This window comes from Poecilia reticulata, chromosome 5 (genome assembly GCF_904066995.2).
Source record: "Poecilia reticulata chromosome 5, P_reticulata-male-v2, whole genome shotgun sequence".
In the NCBI taxonomy this organism is placed as follows: domain Eukaryota; kingdom Metazoa; phylum Chordata; class Actinopteri; order Cyprinodontiformes; family Poeciliidae; genus Poecilia; species Poecilia reticulata.
Window position 1 is genome coordinate 15,200,694 of NC_088834.1, and position 12,468 is coordinate 15,213,161.

Sequence of the window (12,468 nt, forward strand, 5' to 3'; positions counted from 1 at the left end):
GAAGATAAAAATGGATGTCAGATGTTTACTTTAATCTTTTTTTTTATTTTATGGGAGTTTTCATAGCATACTAAGTTTACCAAAGCATCCATTTATTGTTTCTGTTGTTTAACTGCGATGCTAACTTAATGTTGACCTGTTTGCAGAGTGGGCTTGACATTGGTAAAATGATTATCTATAAGAGGAGGCAGGAGGCCAAACAGAGGAGAAGAGAAAGGAGAGCTGAAAGACGAGCAAAGAGGCAGGCTAAGGGAGAGGTGGGAAATGTGCAGCATAAATGTTGATTTTTTTTTTTTATATTCAGTTTTAATATTTGAATTTTTACTGTGAGGTTTATGGCAACTTAGATGCAAAAACAAGACATTCATAATATCTGCACTCTACGTTGATGTAAGCAAAGCTTAAACTACTCCCTTTTCTCTAATTATTCAGAAACAGGTACAGAAAGCAGCTAAGCAACATTCTGGGCCTCCGGAGATCTCAGTGGAGGAGGATGAGGCAGACGACTGGAGAGACACACACATAGACATGACGGCTGCAGAGGAGGAGGAACAGAGCCGGACCGAGAGAGGGAACGGGACAGTGTTTGTGATCCCAACCGCTCCCCGGACGCCCGACGGTTGCTCCAGGTGGGAGTACCTCAAAGGAGGACATCCAGACAGCACCAGTTTGGGTTGGATGTCGGAGCTGCAGGACGGGGACACCACCACTCTGGGCTCCAGCAGCGAGGACACTCTGAGTCGGGATCTAGAGCAGGTGTCTCTTGGGTCTCTTGGGAAGTGGACGTGGGACATTCACTCCATCATCCTTGACCTATCCACGGCTAACTTCATTGACACTGTGGCCATACAGACACTGAAAAATGTAAGTAATAAAGAAATAAATGTGCCACACCTGTGGCACATTCCAAGAAAGTTGGGACAGTAGAAAATAAGTGCTAAAATAACATGTATTTACACCATTCCACATGTGAACGGGTTCATTGGCAACAGGTGAGTGTCAGGACTGGGTATAAAGGTAGCATCTCTGAAAGAACCGGTTCACAAGCAAGGATGGGGCGAGACTCACCACTTTGAGAACAACTGTGTCAGCAAATAGTCCTACTGTTTAATGTTTTTACCTACATTTATACGTACAATTGTAGGTATTTTGTTATCTACAGTTCATAATATTATCAAAAGACTCAGAGAATCTGGAGAAACCTCTACAAGTAAGCGGAAAGGCCGAAAACCAACACTGAACACTGCATTAAAATAGAATAGGACTGCATATATTTGGAACTGAATTGGACAACATTATTGCATTGGACTGATGTGAAGTGAATTTGCACCAATTTAGATTAGAACTAAATGGATATAAACTAAATCTGTTTGTGTTGCGAAATACCTAACGATGACATTTGGTGCAAATCGTATATACATATTTAAATAATTTAAAAAAAAATTGAAGAAGCCTTCACATGTTATGGGCAATTTTACACCAGTACATAGATGTATTTTTTAAATAATAATAATAATAATAATAATAATAATAATAATAATAATAATAATAATAATAATAATAATAATAATAATAATAATAATAATAATACATTTTATTTGTAGCCGCCTTTCTGGACACCCAAGGTCACCTTGACATAAAAGCAAGCAAATTCTAAAATACATGCCGGTAATAAAAACAAAAACAAAAAAACACAAACAAGATTTATAAGACAGTACAAAGATAATTAAAGGTTGTATACTAGTTCAAACAAATGGGTTTTGAGTTTGGACTTAAAATATTGCAAAGACTCGATGTTACGGAGATCAGGTGGGAGTCAGTTCCAGAGTTTGGGAGCAGAGCGGCTGAATGCTCCGCTCCCCATAGTGACAAGACGAGCAGGGGGGACGGTGAGATGGACAGAAGAAGAAGATCTGAGGGAACGGGTGGGTGTGACAGTGTGAAGGAGGTCCGAGAGATATGAAGGTGTGAGGTTGTGAACTACTTTAAAAGTTAGAAGAAGTATTTTATAGTTGATGCGATATGTGATTGGAAGCCAATGGAGCCGTTGTAAAATAGGTGTGATGTGATGAATTAAGGGGGTCTGTGTAATGATACGAGCAGCTGAATTTTGAACCAATTGTAATTTATGCAGTTTTCTGTGGCAAACCAAAAAGTAGAGAATTACAATAGTCTAAACAAGATGTGACCAAACTGGACCAGAACAGAAGTGGAGAGCAGAGTAAGAGAAGGACGGAGACGGCGAATATTTCGGAGATGAAAATAAGTTGACCGAGTGATATTATTAACGTGGGAGGCAAAAGAGAGGGTGCTATCGAGGATGACTCCCAAACTCTTAACCTGAGGGGAGGGAAAAATGGAGGAGTTATCAACTGAAATGGAGAAATTATCAAGTTTACGTAATTAGTACCAATTAAGAGAAGTTCAGTTTTACTGGAATTTAATTTGAGGAAGTTAACAGTAAACCATTGTTTTATTTCAAGAAGTCAATCAGTGAGGGAAGAAAATGGAAGCATGGAACAAGGTTTGGTTGAAATATAGAGTTGGGAGTCAGCAGTGAAACTGGATGTTATGTTTGCGAAAAATATTACCAAGGGGGAGGAGGTAAATGATAAACAACAAGGGTCCCAGGACAGAGCCCTGGGGAACACCTGAGGAGACGGAAACTGGGCGAGAAGAAAATGATTTTATTTTTTTAGTAGAATCCTACCAAATTTCACCTTGTTCTGTTTGTTTATTGCTGAAATCTTCAAAATGAAATAAAATATTTTAAAAATAATTAAAAACACTGACTGAAGAAAACTCTCCTCTATTTTCTGTGGTAACAGATCTTCCGCGACTTCAGTGAGATTGATGTGGATATCTACTTTTCTGGATGTCAAGGTGAGTGAAACTCACTTTTCTAAAGCTGCTCTTTAAGAAATACATTTTGTCATCCCCTGGCTCCCTTCCTTCTTTACAGCGTCTGTTGTAGAACAACTGGAGCGTGGTGATTTCTTCTCGGAAGCTCTAAGAAAACAGCATCTTTTTGTGTCCGTTCACGATGCTGTGCTCTACTGCCTCAACCATCGTGGGGCGGCATCGCTTCCCAGATACGACCCAACGCAGGCGAGTAAAAGAGGCTGATTCACAGGTCACATGCGATGAGTCCAGAAATAACACACAAATATCTCACCGTTCATTGTTTGTGTGGCTTTTAACAGTGATTACAGTTTTTTATTTTTATTGGGTTTAAATTTCTGATGTCACACCCATGTTTGTGTCACGTACTGACTTTGTAAAAATTGTCTGTTACAGGTTCTGCAGTGCGGCACAAAATTTTAAAGGCAACAAAATATCAAACGAAAAGGAAAAGATGAATGTGAAGGAAGCTGTTAAATTTCATTTGGAGGTGAATGAACATGAGCAGAATGAAGTTTAAACAGGTATTAGGAACTAGTTATATAAAACATACAGTGCAGTGCAGGAGTCAACGTTTATTTCTTCATGTTTTGACTTTTTTAATCCTTTAAACTTGTTGGTTCCAGGTCTTCTGGTGGATTTTTAGTAATTTTTTGGACTTTGTAACTCATGTTTTGTTTTGTATCTGTCTATTGGGAGGATTGTTTTGTTTATCAAACTTCTAACTACATTCATTTTGTTCAATTAGCCTTCAGAACTGACAGAAGGAACCTGTGTTGTTGTTACAGACAACACTAAACCTGTTTCAGATTTGATATTTGGGCATCTTGTTACCAGCAACCTTTCACACATTTGTTCGTATTTCTAAATCTTACAAGTTTGCTATGTTGCACAAAACATTTTTATTTTTGCACCGATGGTATGATTCCTAAATTTCAACATTAATTTGGAAAGAAAAAGAAATACTATAATAATTTTAAAATTTAAGGTAGATTTTCATGCAATAGCATATTCTCACAATGAGTTTTTTCTAATTTACTTAGATTTTTTTTTAACAAAAAGAAAAAGTCACAATTAGTAGCAACTTTAATGATCCCTGCAAAAAAAAAAAAAAAATCTAAATTGGTACTCTTTAAGTCTAATTAAGTGCTTGATACATTTTTTTTAAATCATGATTTTATTCTTCCCTGGGCTTTAATTTTGATGAGACCCATAACCATTCTTCATCAAAATGGGAAAATTGCATTTAAATCAGGAAATAACTGCTAGAGCAAATTAGTGCTTCCTAAAAACAACTTTAAAATGTCAAACTTTAACAACTAAGCCTAGAGCCACATTTATCTCGTCACTGCATGCAGTGGAAGCACAACGTTAAGGAAGATAAAACAGATCTTATAAAGCAACTGTTGGAAAACTGCAACATTATGCTACTGAAAAATATGTTCTATGAAATTCTACCTATCTAATTTTTCATCTGAAATTGATGAAGTTGAAGATCACACAGTGTAGAACATGCAGTCATTAAAAGGTACCAGAACTGGTCAGAATACATTATGAAAAGCAGCCAAAGTCAAAAATATGTCTTTACAAATTAAAAGAAGGTCTGTCACCTCAATAGAAACACATTAAGGACACAGTTTAAATCCTTTGCGTATGTTTTTGTTTTAATTTTATTGTCATGTTAAAATGTTATCTAAGCATATTTAAAGTATTGTTGGAAAAAAAGGATTCAGAGGACTGTTGAGTTTCATTACATTTTAATCGGTGCACGAACAGTGAGAAAGTGCATTTTCAGAAATTATTTAATAAATAAAATTAACTCTGGACATCATTTTCATTCATTGTGCATTCTAGAAGAAAACAGTAGTATTGTACTGAAGAGACATAGACAAGGCATCATGCATCACACCGAGAGGTGTGAGCTTCTTTTGGTAACAGCAGCTTTCACAATCTTCTAGTGCAAATGTTTGCTTGTAGCCACAGCAAAACCTTTTAAATTATGCATGCAAAGAAATGTGTCATTTTAAGTTAACGTGTGTAACATTTAGAGGAATCTACTGGCAGAAAGGGAAGATATCACAATAATATAAGAAACACTGTGCTATTATAAAAAAAAAAACTAGATGTTTACATTTAGATTGTTTGAGTCGCTTTTTTGCAGGTTCCTGCAGTATTTTTAGAGTGGATCAGACAAACCCTGACTATGTCTATAATTTTAAAAATACTTTTTCTCGTTGACAGCTGCTGATATTGACCAACAGGGTCTGGAAGATGAGTTTCAAAAAGGGAAAAAGAAAAGAAAAATCAACAGCATGCACTTGGAAACTTTGCCACTAGATGTCACTAAACCCTACACACTGTGAAACATTTAAAATTTACAATTCTTCCACAGGCTCTAGTGCAACACTCCTACAGTGGGAAATACAAATAGAATCATACACAAAATAAACAGACTGTTGTACAAAAGGATCTATTTCCCACAGTGAACTCGTTCCCTGAATAAATCTCAGCGCTGCAAACTGGTCCAAAAAAATGCTGTGCACAGGAAAGAGGAAGAGGTGGAGGATTTTGTTGTTAAGCATACGAATGTATTGGTGTAGGAGCTACAAGTCCTGATGGATGCTGGGATTCTGTACGTCTGCATTCGAAGGCAGATCGTCGTCGTTCTCATCGTCTGGCAGCTGTGAAACCAACTGCTGGTAGCGAGCCTGGCGCTGGTAATCTGGATCAACATTGATCCATTTATTGGCTACCCACTTAGTGCCGCGGGTGACCACACAGCCTCCATGCAGAGCGTACTCATCCTGCTCTCCGACCCAACCTGATAAGAAAACAAAAACAGAGATGTTTGATTTACGTTTAGAGATGTAAACACCGTTAAACATCCTTTCAAGGAAAAAGATATTCCTAAAATATTGAAAATTTTAATCAGTATTTGTCTTTGCTTTCTAAACTAGTACTGCAAGAAAGTCTGGATTTAGTACAGGAATAAGAACATGTGGAATGTCATGAAACTTTTGCACATTATTCGATATTTTCTGATATATAGTTAATATTTAGGTGATTATAGAGAATAAACACATAGCCATTTTGTAAAAAATAAAACGGCTAACAATTCTTTGAAATATTCCCCTGAACATTAATCAGCCCCAATTTTCTGAACTTAAAATGAGGGAAATCCTAGCTAATGCAAAATATGAGTGCAAAAATGCTGTTAATATCTAGTTCAAGCAAGTGATTTTGAAGCAGGAATTGACAGTTTGGTAATTTTGTGAGGCAGATGCAAAATCCAAAGTTCACAGCATCTCTTGTTGGGTTTGACATTTTAAAAATCTACAAGCAGACAAGTCATGTACAAATACGTTAATTTAGACTCTCCGAAAGAGCAGCGGTGAACAATATCCTTAAAATAATTTAAGTGGTTAAGGAAGAAAATGCACTAGATGCAGTGCAGTGAAGCCTTACCTATAATATCAAATAGAAACTGTGGACAATAAAACATTTTAGGAACATATGGAGTGAGAAAAAAAATTAAATAAAATTGTGTTTAGAAGGTGAAAAATGCAAGAATGACAAATCCACCCTTTCTGCCTGTGTCATAAATCTAGCACAAATCATTCAACAAACAAATGTCACTGTATGGGTTTAACACCCGATTTCAACATTGAAAACGTAACCTTTGAAACGAAAAACCTACATTTGAAATGAAATGGAATCATTGCAAAAATTATTCCAAAAAAAAAGCATGTACTTCCGCACCTCTTCCATCGGAGAGGTAGTTGTACCAGAAAACAGCCATCCCTTTGGTGGGTTTCACTCGGAGGTTGCTCTTGTCACAGTTTCTTCTGGTGTCCATCAGATCCACATCATTCTGTATCAGAGACTAAAACACAAACTGGAACTAAGTGGAACAGTTTCCTTCATGCCAAGCACAACCACTCGCTGACAAACACGTGAGTTAGCACAGACGTGAAACCCATTCACTCTGTACACTTTTTTTTTCCAACTCTCTTCGGACACATTTACCCACCACTTCATCATAGGTCCTGTTGTCTGCCACAGGGAATGCGGTCTCCCCGCCCCCATCAACAGAGTTCAGGTAGAAGAGAACTGTGATGTACCTAAGTGTGCAACACAGGTTTAAATTGACACACACATGTATGGTGCAAACGAACACGCACGCATGCATGTACAGACAGTTAGCAAACCAGTAGCAGACGCACAACGTCGAGTCACCAAACGTAGCATGCCAGCTGTCACACTGCACAGTTCAGTAACGACATCAGACGGATGCAATCCCAGCTGAACGTTCTGTCAGTGCCTCACCTGCAAGAAGTCTCAAAAGGAGTGGAGGTGTTTGCTGCAAGACGTGTGTGTGTGCATGCTGTTTCAGGGTAGACCGGCCCGCTGTCATGGTGGGCGTGGTAGTGTCCCCCCTCCTCATATCGAACCACCTGAAGCGGCTCACTCAGGTCCACTAACGCGGCCGGCAGCCGAGTGAGGCGAGTCACCCTTTAATGGGAGAACAGCCAGCTCTAAACATATATGGAGCAGCAACCTCTGAATCATCATCAGCTGCACTTGCTCACCTCTCTTTGATTTCCTGGAGGACCCGATGGGCTCCTTTGCCATGATAGAGCCAGGTGTGCCGGCTGTTCCGAACCAGCTGACTCCTTTTCACCCCTCGCTCCAGCAGGAAGCGCTGGAAGGCGTCGCTGCTCAGTAGCCGAAACTCTTCCTGGCTCAGCAAACCTATTACCATGACAACAGTAATTTACCAAGACACATTTGTACAGGGATTATAGATGAGTCCAACAAACCTCCATAAGGCTTCAAACTGGAAAAGACTATTGGAAATCCTTATGACTGCAAAGTTTTACAACCAGAGAAAAATAAAAAATAAAATTGCTTTATATGAATTACCCTGATGGATGGATGGATGGATGGATGGATGGATGGATGGATGGATGGATGGATGGATGGATGGATGGATGGATGGATGGATGGATGGATGGATGGATGGATGGATGGATGGATGGATGGATGGATGGATGGATGGATGGATGGATGGATGGATGGATGGATGGATGGATGGATGGATGGATGGATAACTTAAAATATTTTCAGTGTGAAGAGCCTCATGCGAACAGTTCATGCAGAAATAAGCTCTATTTCTTCTGAATGTACTTGAAAATTTCTGACAAATCTAAATTATTGCGCTCTGCTGTGTACTACTGCGATACGTACAGAAAACTCAACAACTTCTTACGCTTGATAAAATGATGTGAATGCTGATGCTGTTTGTTTCCTTCACAGCAGGGCTGAAACTCCCCCTTTATTCTTAGAGGAAATCTACATTTTCCCTAACGCCCAGCAGTTTTGACGAAATACTACAGAGTTTCTTACCGTCGCCATCCTTATCGGCTTTGAGCCCGTCATAAATTTCTCGCAGGTTCTCTGGAGTGAGCCAGATGCCGTCCCTCACTCTGGAATGAGTCAGTATCTTTGAGGCACAGCGGTAAAGACGGCGTGAGATATTTCACTCTTGGGAGAAATAAATCACTTTCAAATCCACAAGCTGACATACACCTCATGAAGCTGCAGCTGTCCGTCCTGGTTGATATCGAGAAGGTTAAAGATCTCTTCGGGGCTCAGGTCGAGCTCTTTAGCCAGCTCCTCTTGACCTTCTTGTACCATCAGCTGACTCTCCATCAGACCCTTCAGCTGAGCGAGCTGCATCACCACGCGGCACTCGTCCTCCGACAAAAACCCAGGGATCTCTGCATAAGACAACAACACACGTTTACAAACATAGATATTTCTAAAATAAATCTAGGTAGGCTTACATTTTGTGTTAAGATGTTTTTGCTACGATGGTGTTTTGCTGCAGTGGATTAATGCAGACCCAATTAAAAGTACAAAAAATGTAGGCCTTTCAAAACAAACATTAAAACAAGCCTAATGCTATTTAAAAAGTGATATCTTTGCATGTTCTTCGGTAATTGTTTTGGGAAATAAAAGTACTTTTAGGGGTACTTTTAATACACTATGCTTTTTATGTTGTATTAAATAAAAATACACCATAAATATTACTTCACTAATATTACTTTGAAGTATTGCTACACTCGAGTAAACGTCACTGAATCAAGAACTGAAACATTCAAACCAAAATAATATTATAGAATATTATTCTAGGATGTTATAACATTATCATAATTAATATGTTTTCTGTTACTGACTATTCATTCAGCGTACCTAAACAATTTTGATGATTTCATGCTCCCAGCTTTGCTGAAAAAGTTTGTGTTTTGCTTCTTGGTCCAACATGATTTTTGACCCATAAAGGCCTGGAAGAGCAACTTTGTAATTTATTTACTTGACTGTCCTGCACTGAGCCCGACCTTAACCAGACATGTCATCTTTATATATTCTCTGTTTACACTGATGCCTTCAGGCAGACGATACAGAGCAATCAGAACAAGAACCAATCGATTCAGAGACAGTTTTTATCCTACAGCAATAACAAAACTAAATGCAATCAAATAACCATTAATCATTATGAATGATGTGTGTGAGAATGTGGTTATTCTTATTCTTATTTATTAGTTTTATTTTATCACCTACTTGTTATGTATTTCTTACAGTATATGTAAAGTGTGACACAAGTTTTCTTTTTTTAGCATATGCACTGACTTACGGCACTTTTTAAATTTCGTTGTTCTTGTGACAATGACAATAAAGATTTATCTCATCTTTAGGATAAATCAGGCCAACATTAGGCTCGGACTGATGTTGGACCTCCTTGTCCAACATCAGTGTCTGACCTTATAAATGAGCTTCTGGAAGGAGGGTAAAGCATTAAAACAAACAATCTCCTAAACCTCGTGGAAAGCCTTCCATTTCTAAGCATTTATAATAAGGTTGGACTGAGATCTTATCAAACCCTCATGTTCTGTGAGAAGGCAATACTTTTAGCAACTGTAGTTTTGCAATTAACATGCAAATGTTTGTTCCTATGCTTGGCTATTAGAGGCTCCCATGGGTATTTGTTCTTCTCACCAAACAGCAGCGGTTTCAGGCTCAAAGTCTTCATCTCATGCACTCTGCCTGGCACCAGAGACACCTTCTGGACATGTCCCACCTAAAACATACATCAGCGCTAGTTTACGTGCAGCAGGTCAAATAAAAACTCTAAAAAGAGAGACTCATCATCACACATCTCTCACCCGTATCCCCTCGATTCTCGTCAGGGAAACATCCCGCACAAAGTCGGGCTTCGATGGCGACGGACGTCGCGCTTCCGAGCGCTGGGGTTGGCCACCTCCGCTGGGAGCGTCGCTGCTTGAGCTGGCGTCCTCCTGCCCGCTGCTGTAGTGCACGTAAAACAGCAGCGCTATGACATTAATGATGTAGACATGAAAGAACACCATCACGACCACGAAGTACGAGCGGGAGCACACGCTGCTCTTGTGGCAGGGCAGACGATCGCAGGGCGGCCGGAGCGGCAAGGTCGGGCTCCCGGACGGAGACGCGTCCTCAGCGTCTGTGTTCTCCTGGTTGTCCGTCATTTTTGGAATAAAATTTAAAAAAAAAATCAAGGAGTTGACTGTTTTGTTGCAGCTAAAACCGTTTAGGTGTTTAAAGGGCAATCTGGGAGCAGTGTTTGCACGGAAGTAGTAGATGTACTGAGTGACATATGTGGAGTTTGATTTGAAAAGGCGCAGAAAATCCTTTAAAAAGCGCCGATTAAATGAACGTTCTTATCCGCTTACAGAGATCGGAGAACAGGAGAAAAAAAAAAAGACGCTTCTTGATCAACATAGTGTCTTTCAAGCAGCTGTCAAGAAGTGCGTGGTGATCTGCGGCTCCGCAGGCTCGGACAGTCTTGTTTACACTGCAGTCAGCAGCGCACTGCGCATCCCAAGCCACGGTGGATAACACCTCACCTCCTCCTCACATGAACACCAGCAGAGAACGGCGGCTGAAGAGTATATATATATATATATATATATATATATATATATATATATATATATATATATATATATATATATATATATATATATATATATATATATGTATGTATAAAACTATAAGCAAGAAATTGACTCTGAAAGCGACAAAACAGTCTGCGCTACACCTGATAAATAACGGCACGGATCAGCTCTCGCTGTAGACAAGCAGCATCTACTGTCCAATGCTGACCTCTGGCGACCTAAACTAACAACAGCATGTTTCCGTCACTCATTTCACCACGTTTCCAAAGTATGCATCAACCATAAACTTCAAAAGCTTCTGTTGGGACTGTGGGAAGTATTGTGGGTGATTTATTTATATTTTTTCCAAAAGGGATTTTTTCTTTTCATGGATCTTCAACATTATATGTATATAGATGCTGCTCTCTGTGACATCTGGTGTGGTCACATGTGTTTGGTTTGTCAATACTTTATTGAGTGCAGGGGGCACCTTTTTTTGATTCTGTAGAGGCATCGGCCATTTTCTGTGTTGATCTCTGTAGGAGCAGCAACTTATCTATAGCTAAGAGGAAGTGATTAGATAATCAGGGAGGCCAGCTCTGTCCTAGGACGACCCTTTGGCCCAATGGAGGGGGTGGGAGACAGAAGAACTCTGGTTAAAATAGCCTCAGTGACTGTTAAATAAAGTCTTGCACCCCATGCATGAAGCTGTTGCTGAACTGGAGAGTTCCTTTAGTGACAGACTGACGCATTAGATGCACAAAGGAGTGTTATTGATGGTAATTTCAGGATACCATCACTGCTCCCTATAGACTCAATCAGTGTTTACATCCCTGGTGTTTTTTGCACATCCTTGCTGTATTTGCACAGTATATTTAATTTATTGTAAATAGTTTGTTGGAGCTTTCTATGCAAAAATTAACACTTTATTTAAATGTTTTAAGTAACCCTTCTCTTTTTCATTTTTCTTTGGACCTTATGATACATTTAATGTCTGTACTATATTTTTTTATATGTTGTAAATTTGGCTTTATTGTACAGTCTCCTATCCTTTTTTTCAGTTTTCCTATTTCTTGCTGCTGGTACACCTGGATTCCCCCACGTTGGGACAAAAGCACTTTTCAATTCGCGAATTTGCCAAGTGACACCAAATTGTCTCCACAGGACCACTAGAGGGAGCCCGTGTACCACCGTTAGAGCAAAAATGGTTCTAAGCACCTTGACCAAAAATGTTGTGCTTACTCTTTGTGTCCTTGAATTGACATTTTTATTTTGATAATTGCAATGGTGACAATAATTTTGTCACTCACAGACAGAATCAAGAAATTAAGAAATTATAGCAGCAAAAATGAATAGCATGGATGGTTTTGAATGATTTGTAGTTGTAATAATCAGTTTGTTCATAGTCTGGTGAGTTTTACTGACAGATAAACCCAAAAACATAGTGATTCTGTATAACCTTGTTTAGCGAGCACAGTAAATCTGCTTATGCCTATTGTCATTATTTGTATTTGCATCAATGCAAAAGTTTTCTATTCAAAGATGGTTGGGAAACGGAAAATGTGTGCTTGAATTGGGTACTAGTAGTCAT

The 12,468-nt window shown here is 39.1% G+C and overlaps 2 protein-coding genes across 3 annotated transcripts in view; one reads left to right on the plus strand and one right to left on the minus strand.

The window, feature by feature from the left end:
- slc26a6l1 (solute carrier family 26 member 6, like 1) overlaps positions 1-4,566 on the plus strand; it is an 11,878-nt gene extending 7,312 nt beyond the window's left edge. The window contains exons 15-18 of the mRNA XM_081607108.1: positions 147-257; positions 433-864; positions 2,829-2,883; positions 2,963-4,566. Coding sequence (XP_081463234.1) covers positions 147-257; positions 433-864; positions 2,829-2,883; positions 2,963-3,126 — 762 coding nt within the window. The 3' untranslated portion in view covers positions 3,127-4,566. The remainder of the gene's footprint in view (positions 1-146; positions 258-432; positions 865-2,828; positions 2,884-2,962) is intronic.
- Positions 4,567-4,641: 75 nt separating this feature from the next.
- On the minus strand, positions 4,642-10,874 carry p4htmb (prolyl 4-hydroxylase, transmembrane b). 2 transcript variants are annotated; one of them, XM_081607109.1, is made up of 9 exons: positions 10,128-10,874; positions 9,961-10,042; positions 8,489-8,681; positions 8,308-8,387; positions 7,491-7,653; positions 7,228-7,413; positions 6,932-7,022; positions 6,661-6,784; positions 4,642-5,722 (listed from the first exon to the last, which is right to left on the minus strand). In XM_081607109.1, the coding sequence occupies exons 1-9, from the start codon at positions 10,467-10,469 to the stop codon at positions 5,505-5,507; spliced, it is 1,479 nt and encodes a 492-aa protein (XP_081463235.1). In that variant the 5' UTR covers positions 10,470-10,874; the 3' UTR covers positions 4,642-5,504. The 2 variants fall into 2 exon arrangements, with proteins under 2 accessions (XP_081463235.1, XP_008407043.2); XM_008408821.3 differs by having other exon boundaries at positions 8,308-8,404; positions 8,491-8,681; positions 10,128-10,873.
- Between the last annotated feature and the right edge of the window lie 1,594 nt (positions 10,875-12,468).